At 48.4% G+C, this 16,027-nt stretch overlaps 6 protein-coding genes across 6 annotated transcripts; 2 read left to right on the top strand and 4 right to left on the bottom strand.

Moving 5' to 3' along the window:
- Positions 1 to 451: 451 nt before the first annotated feature.
- COCSADRAFT_111591 (uncharacterized protein) lies at positions 452 to 2,546 on the top strand. The gene is made up of 5 exons (XM_007699049.1): positions 452 to 978; positions 1,031 to 1,297; positions 1,347 to 1,779; positions 1,829 to 2,221; positions 2,281 to 2,546. The coding sequence occupies exons 1-5, from the start codon at positions 712 to 714 to the stop codon at positions 2,316 to 2,318; spliced, it is 1,398 nt and encodes a 465-aa protein (XP_007697239.1). The 5' UTR covers positions 452 to 711; the 3' UTR covers positions 2,319 to 2,546.
- Positions 2,547 to 3,020: 474 nt separating this feature from the next.
- On the top strand, positions 3,021 to 4,123 carry COCSADRAFT_136805 (uncharacterized protein; the record flags this gene model as incomplete). Its single annotated transcript, XM_007699050.1, has 2 exons — positions 3,021 to 3,222; positions 3,324 to 4,123. 2 exons carry the CDS (start codon positions 3,021 to 3,023, stop codon positions 4,121 to 4,123), a joined length of 1,002 nt encoding a protein of 333 aa, XP_007697240.1.
- Positions 4,124 to 4,429: 306 nt separating this feature from the next.
- Positions 4,430 to 7,495, bottom strand: COCSADRAFT_168815 (uncharacterized protein; the record flags this gene model as incomplete). The annotated part of the gene is made up of 5 exons (XM_007699051.1): positions 4,430 to 5,160; positions 5,195 to 6,472; positions 6,509 to 6,737; positions 6,879 to 6,883; positions 7,477 to 7,495. 5 exons carry the CDS (start codon positions 7,493 to 7,495, stop codon positions 4,430 to 4,432), a joined length of 2,262 nt encoding a protein of 753 aa, XP_007697241.1.
- Positions 7,496 to 8,078: 583 nt separating this feature from the next.
- On the bottom strand, positions 8,079 to 9,810 carry COCSADRAFT_136808 (uncharacterized protein). The gene is made up of 4 exons (XM_007699052.1): positions 9,681 to 9,810; positions 9,454 to 9,567; positions 8,713 to 9,401; positions 8,079 to 8,651 (listed from the first exon to the last, which is right to left on the bottom strand). Exons 1-4 carry the CDS (start codon positions 9,712 to 9,714, stop codon positions 8,358 to 8,360), a joined length of 1,131 nt encoding a protein of 376 aa, XP_007697242.1. The 5' UTR covers positions 9,715 to 9,810; the 3' UTR covers positions 8,079 to 8,357.
- Positions 9,811 to 10,798: 988 nt separating this feature from the next.
- Positions 10,799 to 12,775, bottom strand: COCSADRAFT_34430 (uncharacterized protein). The gene is made up of 4 exons (XM_007698422.1): positions 12,626 to 12,775; positions 12,416 to 12,572; positions 11,502 to 12,360; positions 10,799 to 11,452 (listed from the first exon to the last, which is right to left on the bottom strand). Exons 1-4 carry the CDS (start codon positions 12,732 to 12,734, stop codon positions 11,090 to 11,092), a joined length of 1,488 nt encoding a protein of 495 aa, XP_007696612.1. The 5' UTR covers positions 12,735 to 12,775; the 3' UTR covers positions 10,799 to 11,089.
- A 682-nt stretch (positions 12,776 to 13,457) lies between these two features.
- On the bottom strand, positions 13,458 to 14,905 carry COCSADRAFT_34431 (uncharacterized protein). Its single transcript, XM_007698423.1, has one exon. The coding sequence runs from the start codon at positions 14,525 to 14,527 to the stop codon at positions 13,526 to 13,528; it is 1,002 nt and encodes a 333-aa protein (XP_007696613.1). The 5' UTR covers positions 14,528 to 14,905; the 3' UTR covers positions 13,458 to 13,525.
- Positions 14,906 to 16,027: the final 1,122 nt, after the last annotated feature.

The following is a 16,027-nucleotide window of genomic DNA, read 5'->3' on the forward strand; positions in this document are numbered from 1 at the left end:
ATGTGGTTGTAGTAGAGGCATGAAGTCCATGTGCACGTCTATAAGAAGTCGACAAGTCGTCGAGAGGTTGCGATCCACAGGGTCTGGTAGGTAAGTATGTATAATAATACTAGTAGTCCATAGAGTGACGAGAGCATGTGCTGGAAACTTGGATGGGTCGCGGGAGGGGCGGGAGGAAAGTGTCCCGAGTGGCTGGTTGTTGGCTTTCGGATAATCGGCACAGTGGATCGTGTGTTGACGATGAAAGGAGGTCTTGACAGGGTTGTTTTTAACGCGAAACGTGTGTGGATATCGAGGTGGGTTGACGTCAGTTCCCGTACTGACCAGTGGATGGTGGAGCGCGATGGGATGGTTGCGGTTGGTGCCTGCCAAGGATGATGATGTCATTCATGGCTTCTCCTCTGGCGCGTTGAATGCAAGCCCGCACAAGCTCCACCAAGAATGGCACATCCTCGCTGGGACACGGTCCTTTTCCGCCTGGCTACTGCTGACGATGATGCGCTCTCTCACGCTATCATGCATCCACCCCTCAAAAGTCACCGACCTTGTGTGCCCCCCTTGGTTTGACTGCGCGTCGTGTCTTCCTCGTGTGCTTTCTTTTCTCAACCATACTCGACCACACCCTTAACTTCCCTCCGCATTCCGCCCCTCCTGTCGTTCAGCAACCGGGACTACTTTGCAGCCTCTAAAACCCTCTACTAGTATTCAGCAATGGTTGGAGGTAGACGCAGACTTCTCAGCACCGGCAACACCAAGGGCAATATCAACAGTTACGGCGACCCCGAACAATTTACAAAGTACCAGCGTGTCGACCTGGAAAGCGGATATGGAGCTACCAACAAGATCAAGCCGAGGCAGCGGTTTCGCGATGCCATTGAGCAGACGTTGAGGAACAACCACGCGAATGGCCTGAAGCGCAAGCTGATCGATAGCATCGACCACGACGCGTTTGAAGTATACAGGAAAAGCGAAGAGAGCGTATGTTGGCAGCTCCATCTACCCACGCCGGATGCTGACATGCTCGCTGTAGCTCAAAAGCATAAAGAATAAGCAAGTACGCAAATTCTACGAGGAACAAAACGAACGCATCGACGACTGGGCTGAGGTGGACATGGTCGTGACCTCACTCGCCGACGACGTTGTCGACAGCATGAACCCCCGGGATACTGATCACGACGGTGTAGCCGAGGACAGAGGGCCCTTAGGTCTCAGCGGAGAAGATTTGGAACCATTCCTACCCGAAGACGAGCGCGAGAAACGCCGAAAGTCAGCCAAGCACGTGAAATGGGCCATCAACGTGAGTTCCAAGTTGCAAGTCGTCTAGCTCAAAACTCACAATAACCCAGATCAATGTCCTGGTCAATATTCTCCTGCTCGCTGCCAAGGGCGTTGCAGCCATCTGGTCAAAGTCGCTATCCTTGATCGCGTCACTTGTTGACTCCGCTCTCGACTTGCTTTGCACAGTCATCATCTGGACTACGAACAAGCTAGTGGGCTGGCGTCTGCAGGCCCTGAAGAAAAGATTCCCTATTGGTCGCAAGCGTTTCGAGCCCATTGGCATCCTCGTCTTCTCTATCATCATGGTGATTTCGTTTCTTCAAATCCTTCAAGAGTCAGTAAAGAAGCTGCTGCCCAGTGGTGACCACAGCGTAGCCATGCTCCCACCTGCAGCCATATTCTCAATGGTATCCACCATTGTTGTCAAGGGAACAATTTGGATTGGATGCGCCAGGGTCAAGACAACACAAGTGCAGGCACTCGCCCAGGATTGCAAGACAGGTAGTTTCACTCACACATACTGCAAGTATTACAGGGCTAACCCGAACAGATGTTTACTTTAATACCTTGTCCCTTCTGTTTCCCCTGATTGGTGCCCAGGTCAATGTCTGGTGGCTCGATCCTGTCGGTGCTGCTTGCCTTTCCCTGTACATCATCTACGACTGGGCATGCACCTGTCTTGAAAACGTTGCTCGTCTTACTGGAGAAGCTGCTGATACCCGCACAGAGCGCAAGATGATGTTCATGGCATACCGCTTTGCACCACTTGTTCAAGGTTTCAAGAGCATCAAGGTCTACCACGCTGGTGACGGCGTCTGTGTAGAGATTGACGTGCTCATGAAAGAGAACACTCCGTTGAGGACATGTCATGACATTGCAGAAACCCTGCAGTATTGTCTTGAGGGGTTGAAGGAGGTAGATCGTGCCTTTGTTACAATGGATTGTGAGTACTTATGTGGATAAGTGTCTTCCTCGGCGCATGTTGCTAACAATGCCTTACAGACACGGATCAAGGCCCCACGGGTCACGCAGAGAACTAAACACTTGATTTTGAATAACTTTGTTCAATTTGGACAATGCACTAGCATAGCATGCAAGGCGTTTCATGCTAGCGTTCGATTTCCTGATATATGCATGTGAACCCTGTTCCAAAATCACGCATACTTTATCATGTGGTTTGTAGCATATATGAACATCTCAATCGCATAGCGGTGTTGTGAATAAATCCTTGTAATAAAGAAGTTTCCAAGCAATGTATGCACATTGACATCCATTAACCGTTTACTGAGAGGTACACAACCAGCCCCATGCCTCGAGCCATCCCTAGTAAGGCAGCTGAACCCAGAGTACGTGATGCATTCTTTGAAGACGTGCATCTCCGTAGCGTACGCTTGTTTGCCGGTCGTCCTAATGGGACTTGGCAAAAGCTTATCGCATCTTGCTATCAGAGAATAGCTCGTCAAGCTTCTAAGTATAGCGTTACGATCTATTCGCGTAGTCCGACTTACGCTCGCTTCTTGCCTTGCTGCAGAAAACTAGTCACATGTCCGCCAATCAAGCCCCATGGCCCCCAAACTACCCAATTATCAACGAAACTCGTTGCTGACACACGATTACCTCGCTCATGGCTTGATACTCCATCCTACTCATGTTGAACATATAGTATGTAAATATGGTATACACTGTGGTAACACAAAGTTTTGCACATCTCACCTCGCGTGTTTCTCCATGACATAGCGAAAATGACGAACGTCACAACGCATGGCAATGGCATCACGGGAGCTGATTTCGACATTTATGGTGCTAACCGGGTGCTTCCACGGGCAATGACTTCCTTTACAGCAATCGCATGGTACAACTCGCTCGAACTTCTAGTCCTCATCTTTTGTATCTTCAAAAAATACTCTGGGCTGTACTTTTGGAGTTTAATTATCAATGCACTCAGTATCGTACCCTATGCAACAGGTAAGCCATCCATTCGGATAGCACAAAGTCTCTTCAAAAAGGGAAACATAAACTGACATACTAATTCTTCTTAACTCCAGGCGCATGGATGAAACAAAACAACGTCGGCCACAACGCCAACCTCTACAACGTCCTCCTTACCGTCGGCTGGGTTCTTATGGTCCCCGGCCAATCCATGGTCCTCTACTCCCGCCTACACCTCATCTCGCCGAACCTGCACCTGCTCCGCCTAATCCTGTGGACCATAATCCTCTCCGCCATCTGCCTCTGCGTCCCCACCGTAACCCTCAACCTGCGCCAGTACACCACAAAGAACCCCACCATCTACACGCGCGGCTACAGCATCATGGAGAAAATCCAAATGGTACTTTTCACCCTCCAGGAAATCTTTATTTCATGCGTCTACCTGTGCGAAACGCGAAAACTCATGCTCGTTATTTGCGACGGCAAGACGCGCAAGTGGATGTGGCAGCTCGTTGCTATGAATCTGCTGTTAGTCTTGCTCGACGCCACGCTGCTCACCATGGAGTTTCTCAACTTGTACATGATACAAACGACGTTCAAGTCGCTGTTGTATAGTTTTAAGCTGAAGATTGAGTTTGGGGTCCTGAGTCAGATTGTGAGGATTATTCAGAGGGGAGCGAGGGATGCGACGCCGGAGTTGGGGATTTGGACGGATGCGGAGGCGCAGAAGAAGGCGGGTGTGGTGTCCGAGGTCGAGGTTTTGCAGCATAACGTACCGCCCGAGTGGCGGTTGTTGAGGGAGGCTACGGCAAGGGTGTCGCCGATTGCGCTTAATGCTCCCAGTAGGTGTTTTTTGGAGAGTGATGCGAGTAGTGTTGCATCCATGGATTTGATGTATCCTGGGAGGTTGGGTTGACTTGGAGAGAAGTAGAATGAATCGAATTGAATTCTCTTGATTTTTTACATGCAAACTCATCACCAAATACCTGGGCTAGCAAAGTAACGGAGCTCAATACTACAAAGCTTATTCAAGTCAGGAAATTCTAATCCCTTTACCCAACGATTAGTTGGCGCTCTTCCTTTATCATAGAAAGCCTTTCTTCTTTCCATGGGCTTCATTAAACATTACCGAATCCTTCCTTATACCTGAACTGCTCAAAACCTCAAAACCTCCAATCAATCAGTGGCTCCAGACCTTGCCAATTCTCTTCACTTAAGCGGGTCAAAAACTAGCACCGTTCCAACCATACACCCTCTCAAGTCTCCTTTCAAATCGCTTTGCCATGATGTACGTAATATCACTGACTAGATGCGGCTCATGAAATTGAATGGCACGGCGAATATGAAGCGATTCACCGGGAGTGAATTGCCATGCTGAGCCTTGCAGCTTCTCAACCGCAAATCCAATGTGAGCCATGGCCCGCTTGAATTCATGCCACTTTACTTCCTTGGGAAGATCCTCATGGTTAGACTGAGGAACGTGAAAAAGCGTTTTCATCTCCTTCAAGGTATGCTTGTCCAACCTGAAAACTTGCGGGACGTTCCCCTCATCAGCGGTGCCGATCATGTGTGTCTGGGGTACATCAACCATCACGGACTCTGGGCTTCCCTTTGTCTTTGGTTTGATCTTTTCTCCTACCGCCAGTCTATCAAACGCTCCAGTAATCTGCATATCTCTGTTGTGGGAACCCCCAGAGAATGGCTGGTAGATGCACTTCAATTGCTCTGGCTGGATTGACTTTGCCTTCACATGATCCTCCCAGGCTGGTGTGCGCTGCATTGGGCCATCCTCGGCAACACATTTGCGAATGACTTCGTGCTGCGAAATGCCCGTCTTTCTCTCGTAAGACTTATCGACATACTTCCAAAATGTGTCGAGATTGTCTTCTGCATCGCGCATGGCTCGGACAGTTCTTGGGTTGCGAGTTTTGTAGGCAGGATAATCCAGTTTTCCTCGGAATGGATTGATGAGATGTAGGCATGTGACCATGACCCAGATGATCAAGCCAGTCATAGAAACCATCAAGGTGGGCATGGGAATGTGGCTTATCCAGGTCAAAGCTGGATCCTTGGGGTGTACTGCGCCACACCGACAATTGCATCGCGCACTCTCCCATAACGGACATCTGCGCGAACAATTTGGAGACACGAGGCGATACTAAGTCTCTTGCCGTTTTTTTCTCTCGCATCATCTTGGTTACATAATCCAAGAGAAGGTATAGTGCTTCACCCTCGACGTCTTCGCAGTCTTCGCCCATATTGAAACACTCAAATGATGACATCAGCTGAAAATCCTCAAGTGACCGGATATTCTGTAGCTGCATTGTTATGTGACGATTTGACCGAATGTAGAATTTGCGAACATTAGGCGACATTGGTGCACACTCGAGCATCTGATATACGAGTTTAGACACACGTCGAACGCTGCAGTTAAAATCCGTCATCAAAGAAGCAAAATCACCGTTCTGATCCTGCATAGATGTCTTGGATAAGAGGTTGGTAATCTGATAGAGTTCTTTCCAGGAGAAGAACATGCTGTACGCATTGGTGACCATCTTGGCAGCATTGCACATCAGGAAACACTTGCTGTCCACATGCGGGTCGATATGCCCGTAACAGTCTGGTATTAATCCTGAGCTATGCTCACAAATGTCTTTGAAAGCATCGGCGAAATAAGATGGATCCTCGCGCAGTGCTAGGATGTGATCCTTTGCATTATTGCATAGAGCGTCGAAATACGCACGCAATCTGAGGAACTCGACTGGCCTTCGGTTTCGATAGGGAGCAACCATGAGTGTATCAGCAAAGGTTGTAAATCCCAAGTCGCTTGGTAGCTCAAGTTCAGACGACGGTGGCTCATCCTGTATGGCGCTACAGTACAGCATATCCTGGTTCATGTCATGCAAGATCAGCTTGCTGCACGCGGCCAGGAATGCTATGATTTTATGTTGAATTAACAGATAATGTATGCCACGCCGAGAGCATTCAGTGAACTCATTTCCGCTTGGTATGTTGGGGGATTGAGCCTTGTTGACAGGATGCATCTTGACGTAAAGTGTAGGTGTCGTTTCGTTTGAGATTTGTAGGTTATATTGTTCTAGCTCGGGCTCGTAGGAGCATATCGACATTACTGCCAATGGGCTAAACGCCTCTTCCGTAAGCGTAAACATGAATGGAACATTCCGACCACGTGCGTTGAGAAATATCAGCAAAGACTTCAGTTTTGTGAGATCTTCGAGGTTGATGAAGGGCCATATCTTAGATGCTGAAGGAGGCGTCTTTTTGTCATGGGTACCCAAACATTTTCTTAGGTTATTTGACAGCTTGGTGTAGTTGAGAAAACCATTGACTTCTGTGTAGTCTGGGCGATGCGTTTCCGGCATGCTCGGCCACGCCTTGAGCAGAACATCTCGCCGTTGAGCCTGAGTCTTCTTCAACCACCTTTTCCGTATCGTCGCTTCGTGTCGAACAACAATCTTATTCAAGTCATCGTAGTCTTTGCAAATGCTCTCACTGAGGGAGGAAGCATGCTTTGCGATGGTGGTGACCAAGGATAGTTACACGAATTCGTTCCGGTGTAGTTTCGCAAGCAGCTCTTCAAGGCATACATCATCCTCCCTAGAAATATTCAGTACGTAAGTATGTAAAGGTGCTATCAAACATCAACTTACTCCTCCTGTTGCGGTAGTAATGCGAAATCTGTCATCGTTTGGGTGTTTTGTGCTTTCGTGTGAGTCGGGAGTGATTTCGGTATTTTGGTAGATTGTATGTATCACTCCGTTTGTATGTCTCGGAAAATCATATTGTTCCGGAGCAAACCGGAGGTGAAAGGCGACATGCAAACCACTCAAGGAAACGGCGAAAACAACCCTTGTATGGCGAAAGTGAATGTCTTATATGTATCAACCCACATGATGTTCAGTTCGGGATAGGAAATATCTGCAAGTTCTTGCTGAAAGCATAGAATATTGGAATGTAAAATGTGATCAAAGAGTGATGGGTTGAACATTAAATCAGGACAGCTGATTTGCCTGTATTAAGACTGTCCAATAGTCAGTGTCACAACAACAATACAATGCACCTGCCTCCACACTAACTGATCTCTGAAGTCAGGGCATCATGGTACCCCATATATAATCAGAATTAATTACAAAGTATTATTGTGCGTTGCTGATATTACACATCCTTGCACAACTGCACATGTTGTGTCACGGGCGGTAGTCTGACGCCTCCGCGGATAAGTACTCAGTGCGTAACTTGCACACTTACCATAGCCATCGCAACACATTTGGCAATAAGCTACAATGAAGAAGAATTTCTATGTCCGCAATCTGTGCTAAATTGTCATTGCGTTGCGAAGCTAAAGTCACTGGATGCGGTCGCCACAAAAACGACATGTGCCGAGATTCAGTCTTAGTTCAATGAAAGAGTCATTTGTAAGCATGTGAGAACTCAGATATACCAGTGAAGACCCAGAACCCAATGTTTACATTATCGCTCTATACACATAAAGCCTTCCAGTCATAGTAAGATGGATGTCAAGCCAGCTGCAGTCACACGCATGGGGATACATCGTTACATCTCGAGCTTTAATAGCTCTTCTGAGATTCACATGGATACAACTGCGCACTATTACTACGCATTTACCAGAAATTTCCCAACAGGGAGGTACGATTTAGGGTAGAAAACAAGACTAGGATGGCTGGTTGAGAAGCCTTGGCTAAATATGACGTCACGCACTCGGGAATGCCCTCGCTACACGTTTGATGAACCATGTCGCGTAGCTGTGGAAGCAACACTGTAGTTATTGTTTGTTTACATAACAAATCAAATATAGTTACGAAAACACTTACAATGTTAGAAAACAATGTGCACATCCTAACATTGACTATTCAGAGACTCAACCAGAAGAAAAGGTGCATATCAGAATGCAATTCATATATTCGTCTATCATAGACGCGTGACTTCGTAATTTATCCTCCCATTTCTGCACCAGTATGCATTTTCTCTGGGCGCTTTCCTCCAGGACGTAAAAAAGGTATGAAAACTCCACACAGCGCCCCTTGCTCAGTTTGAGCTGTATAATCCCAAGCAAAATTAAGAAAAGGAAAAAGATGTACGAGAATCAGAATGCCGACATTCCGGCTGTCCTATAGAATTTCCTTCAATTTCTCCTTCTGTGCACTTGTCAAACTCGTAGGGAACTTGATCTTGACACCAACAATGAAGTCTCCGCGCTCTGCTGGCTTCTTGGATTTGGGCATACCCAAGTTGGGGTATCTTTCTGTCCAGTTGGGGCCGGTGGGACCGCCACTGCCGACGCTGAGTTGTTTACCGTCGATGGTTTGTACAGTCCGGCGCCAGCCCGTGAGAGCTTCTTTGAGGTCGAGTTCAATGATATGCTTGATATCATCGCCTTCGCGTGTAAACATTGCGTGGGGTTTCTAATCCAATTGTTAGCACGTGTTCTCAAAATGAATAACGGGGGATTCAAATGTGGCTTACCTCGGAAACAATGAAATGCAAGTCCTGTGTTCCACCCTCGACTTGGTCGCCAACATCTGAGAACTTGATCTTGCTTCCCGGCTTCAAACCCTTCTTGATCGGTACTTCGAGGATCCGATCTTGAGTGCTCTGCTTGCCTGTGCTTTGGTCGTATGTCTTGCGCTTGATCTTGAGCTTCTTAGTGGTACCGTTGTAAAGCTCTTCCAAGCTGACTGCCAGTGGTTTCTCAACGACTGTGACTTCAGGCTCTGGTGCTCGTCGGCCGCCTCGGAATCTACCGCCTTTTCCACCGGCACCTCCGCCCATACCACCCATACCAGGCATTCCGCCCATTCCGCCAGGCATCCCGCCCATGCCAAAGCCGCCAAAATCGAAATCATCACCGCCGCCACCGCCGCCGGCGCTATTGCGCATGAATTCGCCAAAGATGTCGTCGGCATTTGAGAAGTTGAAGCCGTTTCCGCCGCCGCCGCCTGTTGAGAAATGGAATGTTCGTGTGCCGCCAGGCATGCCACCAGATGATGTGAAAGGGAATCCTCCGGGGCCTCCTGCGCCTGCAAATGGATTGCCTCCAGGGCCGCCGGCATCCTCTTGTGGTACGCCGCCGCGTAGTAGGAACTCTAGGCCATATTGATCGTAGGTCTTACGCTTCTCGGGGTCGGAAAGGATCTCGTAAGCCTGTGAGCATTCTGGAAGTATTGTTAGTATAGTTTAACAGAGTGGGTTGAGTAAGTGACGTACCTTTAAACTTCTCCGAGGCTTGCGGGTTGTCCTTGTTCTTGTCGGGATGCCACTTCAGCGCCGCTTTCCGATATGCTTTCTTGATCTCGTCTTGCGTCGCTGATTCCGATATACCTGTAATAAGATGTTAGCAAAAGCTCACGTGTCTACCCGCGGACCTCGATCAGCCTGCCCAGTTGACTGCCGAGCAAGGTATGACTGTGGAGGGGCAGCTCGAGCAAACGTACCTAGTGCTTCGTAAAGTTTAGTTTCCTTGACCATATTGACCGGCAATAAGTAATGAAGAAGGAATCTTTTGTGTGCGCGACTAGTTTCTTGGTAGGGAGTACTTCGTGGTGACGAGGTTGTCGTCGCTTTTATCGCTCAAGAGCTTCGAACGTCTCTCCACCTGGCAATCGACGCTAGCGGTGACGTCGGGCCCTGTCGCGCAACTCGGAACCTCAAAGAGAAGCTTCGAGAAGCTTCAATCACGCTGCCATATCTCACCCAAACCCCGATCACAATCACCATTGTCAGAAAGCATGCGCTTTGAATATCTTATTCAAATCTTAATAACTCAGATCGTGCATAATTGCCGATATCTTGGGCAGTAAATTATCGCACCTCCTATAACGCGCGACAGCGGTTGCTTCCAGGTCGACCTACACACATATCGCTCCACGCTTTTACCTCAACCAGTAATATACCAGCACTTCTCAAACTGAAGAATCACGACGCACCATGATGCATGTGATGTACATGACGTTTATTCAAGGGCTACGACAAGCGCGCTGTTATAGTGCAGTTTGCCCAATGCCCCACCATCAGGAGCCCTACGCCGATGGAATCCAAAGGAAAACAGTCATTCCAGTACTGCTTATCGTTTCCCAGCAAGAAACGCTCAGCAGATTGAAAAAGTAAAAAGAAATAGAGGCGTCATGAATACTGCTTTTTATTAGACAGAGACACGTCTGGTCTTTCTCCAAGCTCTTGCCCGACTCCATCGATAGGACTACAACATGATCCCCGTGATCTCCCCTGCATGTAGACTTAGCTGGCAGATTCGCTCGAGGTTCGGTACATAGCCATATAAAGTGGGCCGAAATAGAGCATCCGATAAATATACGTACATGAAAATCGCTTGAGAATGCAATAGCTGTATTCATATAGAATTCCATTAAGCTAACCAATCTTCACCGATGATTGCATCCTGCACTTCAATCGAGATCCGGGAGTGGCTAGCGAATGCTACATGTAATTCTAAACCGAGTACTCTGCATCCTTACAGCAATGATTAGGTTAGACATGCGATGCGCATGGTGTGGAGCAGTCACGTAAGCATCACAGATCAAGGCCTAGCAAAATTGCGAATGATAAATTGAAACAATGGATTGAACATAATGAGCAGTGAACGTTCGCACTTCAACACATAGTCGACCACCCCTGTCGCAGAAGCTTCGACGCGCCAAACGCCTAAATGCCCAAATTCCCAAACGCCTTTTTCCGTATGCTACAATGAGGAAACTGGTATCCAAGGATAGAGTAGTAGTATCAGTAGCTATGACATGTATACGATTTTCGTGTATAGCGCTCGCACAAACAACTGCAGTAGAGCGCTAGTTGCTATTCGGACGTCCATGGGTTACGTATTAATCGTTTAGTCGGAGTCGCTGTCATCGCCGCCCTTGCTCTTCCTCTTTTCCTTCTTCGCAGCCTTCTTTGCAGCCTTCTCTTCCTTCTTCTTGCGCTTGCGTTCAGCTTTGTCCTCATCAGCCTCCTCTTCGGCATCGCCTCGGCTCTTTCGCTTCTTGCTCTTCTTCTCCTCTCCATCGGAAGCACCGTTGACCTCGGCCTCAGCCTCAGTCTCTCCAGTCGGCGCGACCGGGGGAGCAGCAAGAACGTCGGAAGTCGATGTGGTCTGAGCCAAAGGTGCGGATGCGCCATCGACATCAGTCCTGTTGAAGTCCTTGTACTCAGTGTTCCACTTGGCGGGGGTCTTGTCATTGGGACGACCGAATTTCTGCATTTGTTAGCATAGAGTTTTCCAAATCAAGAAGTCGGTTTCTTACGTCAAGGGTGCCTGCCTCCTTCATCTTCTTCTTTTCAGTGGCGACTGGGCCCATGCCCCATCTCCTGGGGTAGAGGTCGCGCTCCATGATGACACGTTTGATCTTAGCAACAACACCATGATCGCAAGTAGACATCTCGACAGCCGACATTTGCGCGTAGGCGAGCGCAATGGCCTCACCCTTAGTGGTCATGAGGACAATCTCCTCGTGGATCTCAATACCCTTCTCGAATCGCAGCAGACCGGGCAACATGAGCTTAGCACCATAGCAGATGGCGTTAACCGAGCTGTCCTTAACAACGACACGCTTGTAGCTCATCAAGAGACTCTCAAGAGGAGAGATGACCTTGCGCAGGTAAGCCTCGTCGCGGTTGTTGTCGTACAGCCATTGAGCATCAAGAACGTCGTGCAGAGTGACAAGGTCCTTGGTTTCGTCCATGGCTCCACTCCTCACACGGCGCAGCTCCTGCATGTGGGCGCCGACACCGAGCAAAAGACCCAGGTGCACGCAGAGAGTACGGATGTAGGTTCCGGCCTCGCAGCTCACCCAGAATACACCAAGCTGCCTCTCATTGTCAAACTCGTACAGCTTGCTCTCGTGGATAGTTCGAATACGGAGTTGACGCTTGACAGCAGAAATGAGCGGAGGTCGCTGGAAAAGAGCTCCAGTGAGGGTCTCAAGAGCGCGCGCAAACTGCGCCTCGCCACCAGGCAGCTTGTCGTGCAGGCGAATAACGCACACATACTCCTTTCCGGCTCCCTGCTGGGACTTGACGAGACGGGTGGCGCGGTCGATGCAGACGATGAGACAGCCAGTGACCTTGGGGTCAAGGGTACCACTGTGGCCAGTCTTCTCAACCCTTTAGGTAGTGTCAGCTAAAAGTGCATGCGACAGCTATTGCAATATTTTCCTACCTGAGCATGCGCTTGATCCATGACACGACTTCGTGCGAGGATGGGTTGGAAGGCTTGTCTAGGTTGATGACACCAGAGCTAATGTACGACTTGAGGTCTCGCGACAACGGCGCACATCCATTGGGGATAGGAGTGTAATGAGAAGTGCGAACGAGCACTATATGTGCATTAGCAGAGTAAACCGTAGCTATATGGGGAGCTGCAGCATACAGTCGCTGTAGTTCTTGAGTAGCAACGGCCAGTCGCTAGTGTCGATGGCAGGCGCAGCCGCCTCGGGCTTGATCACATACGCGTCGGGATCGGTCTGCACGAGAGCCATGGCGATTGTTGTGGTGGGTGGTGGTGTTGCAATTGGCGAAGCACTGATCTCGAACTTTTTCGCGTGGATTTTCGCGGAGGCCAAGCTACTTGACGCACAGACCACTGCCTCGGATTTTCATCGGCCCGCTGCGGAGAAGCCTTCTTTTCCTTGGTTCGTTCTTAAAATTTACTCTATAGGAGAAATATATTGTAGTAGTTATTATTGAATGCTCATGCAAAATTGAGAGCTAGCGATATTTGAAATTTTTAGAAAAAATAACTATCTTTTGTTGTGACATGACTTCCAACGCAGTTACTGGATCGCGGCGTGTTATTGGTGCGCATCAAGAAAGATGTGAGGACCTCGCCCACGTGATTCATGCAAATTGGGCAAAAATAAAAAAAACATAAGATCAAAAACATACGACAGCGGGGATTCGCCAGTGGTCACCCACCTGACTACTAATCCGCCGATAAACTGCTTGTATAGGGCAGATCGGACGGGATGCCTAAATTTCAGTTTTCTATGGTCGTATGTACTAGAATAGTGAAAATAAATGTATTGTATTCGTAAAAAATCAATTTTTGCAGACTGATAAAGATCAGAGAGAGCTCACGTGATGTTATCGATATCCAAGCTTGGCACTGCCCCACGTAGGGAACACGACTACACAGACTGGAGAGATAGATACACTCAGTTTCTGGGGTTCACGAATTGGTGATGCATGGTAAATGAAACAAAGATGCATTTGAATAATATTAAACTCCTATTCGCTAAAACGAGAATACTATGAAAAGAAAACCCCCCCTTCAAATCGCTACTGGACCGTGTTGGTTGCTGCGCATAGTCGCAATGTCACCTGCTCGGACGCCCTGATACTGGTTCAAGATTTCGTCATCGCCGGTACTGCGCAAGGTGTTTTCATCCATCTTGCCGTCTGCGCCTCGCTGGACACCAGGCTCAATCAGACTACCCTCACTGCGAGGTACGTTTGGCCAGAAAGCTTCTTCGGCATCTAGCAAAGCCCTCCATATCGGATCCGCCCTGTTCTTCACCTCTACCCACCTCCTGTCATCGCGGTTTACTGCTGTGCTCACACCTTCGTTGATGATGCGTTCAAGTTGTTCGACGAACATCATGAAGTCTCGGTTTGACCAATTGGGAATGAACTCTCTTCGCATGGCGCCGCCGTCCATGTCATCTTCGTAACCTCGAGGAGATGACTGGGTATCTTGACGGCGAGCCCAAGACCAGGCTTCATAGTAGACCTTCTCAGTTGACCATAGCAGAATCGCGCCCTCTAGCCAGGGGATGAAAGGATTGGGTTGTTGAGATGCAACGGCGTTGAACAGGGCCTCGTAGCGACGTAGGCCTTCAGACTTGAGGTTTTCTTGTAGTGGCAAGGGATGAAAATCAATCTTGTAAATTTCAGCAACTTCCTGGAAGAACTGAATCTCCCGCTCTCCGTTTTGAATGCCAGCCTCTAGCCATCTAATTAGGCGTGTTTCGATATCAGGTTCCGTGTCTGGAGCAATTGTCGATTTGTAGGTACTTTGAACTAGACTGAGAGTGTTCCTGAGTGTGGAGAGGTAGCCTTCAATGTACTGCCTGTCGTTTGATAGCCATTGTGCTATCACAGACTTAGGCAGAGAGCCCTTGGCGGCGCGTTCTAGGAAGGGGTGCCTTGTGACGCGGAGAAGTTGTTGGTGGTTGATTGCGAGTAAGTGTGTTGTGACTGCCCAGGGGACATCGGTTGGGTCGATTTCGCCTTTGCTGTGAGCGACTGCGGTTCCGGGGTGGTGCGTAGGCATGGTGATAGGTATCGTTCACGAAGTATTTCAGAAATCTGTATCGAACGGTGTATGTATTCGATAAGGTACATTTCGGACAAGGGCAGCAAAGCAGGGTCTTTATATGATCTGTCAAGGTATCTGCCAAGCTATACAATCGCTCCGAGGAACTTTAGCTATGTGCTGCTGTATCCGGTATGATGTACGCTGTGGCGCAGCCAAGAAAGGGTGATGGTGTTGCAACGACCGTATGACGTGAGTCCAGGACTTCCGGATGCTGGGCTTCTTTAGCTGATACAAGAGGACGAATGATAGGATCCTAGATTGATAGATAAGAACTTGGCGCGCAATGCCGCAGCGGAGCACTTGACGGTAGGAGGGTGCTAGAGTGCTCGTTCAACTGAAGCGCGTGGCGGAACTGTGGCTGGGCGCTCGGCAATGTTGTCATTTCGCCACCTCACCAAGCCGGACGAGCATTGGGCACTATTCGCTTCCTGCCCCTGGCCCATCACGGGTGACATACCATAGTCCTAGTACTTTACGATGCCATGGCAGAGATGCTTGTATCCACTTGGGGCGGCCAGAACCAAGTCTATATTCTTGTTCTTTGCAGAGCTCAGCGTGCCTTGAAATCCAGACCTCACGCCATCGCATCATCGCCTGTAGGACATTACCTCACTTGATCGTCCCACCCTGGGAGTCTTGATGCACGCAGTTTCCAAGAGTGACTTTCGAAGATGCTCCCAGATAACGATCAAGCGCACGCATCGGCAGAAAAGGCCACAGGCAGTATAGAGCAGCCTCACCTTGGTTTTACTGAGATCAGGTGAAGTGGGGGGTTCTAGTTCCTTGACATCGGGGCTGCAACGAGTGGTTTGCACTTCAAGTGTAGTCGATTTCAAGAAGTCGCATATTTACCCCGCGCACATACTATACGAACACCTATATTGTGCTCAGGGCAAAATGCAACCATCAACTATTATTATATATCGAAGCCAGCAAAGCCAACATTTGTTATCTGACCACGTCGACTGACTTACTCTCGAATGTACCAAAGCAACTATACAAGTTGAGATATTTGCTTCAAGTCTCAAAAGAGAATGTTTACTGAAACAGCAGACATATCACAAGCGAATCACTTTAGGCAACTCAGAGATATCAAGACTAGACTAGATTGAGATATCCTCATCTGATAGGCTGGGGTCTGTAGAAATGTTCCAGAACATGATTCCAAGATCTTGCAGTTGTTCAGGATGTCAAAAAAATGCTATACACCTCAACATCATTTCCCCCAAAACCACTGTATCCAATATATCAACAGAGCAAAAAAACTCATTCTCTATTCCAGCCAACTCAAAATGATTCATATCGTGACGATGGCTATCAGATCAAAATCTTTATTATCTTTCGAAGCTCTACATATTCAAACAAGAAACTTGGTAAAAAGTAGCCCGGATATAAAATAGAACATATAATTTGCCATGACAGTAGCCTTAAAGCTATTTTCTATGTAAACAAGCA

The sequence above is a fragment of the Bipolaris sorokiniana genome (assembly GCF_000338995.1).
Source record: "Bipolaris sorokiniana ND90Pr unplaced genomic scaffold COCSAscaffold_3, whole genome shotgun sequence".
Classification (NCBI taxonomy): Eukaryota; Fungi; Ascomycota; class Dothideomycetes; order Pleosporales; family Pleosporaceae; genus Bipolaris; species Bipolaris sorokiniana.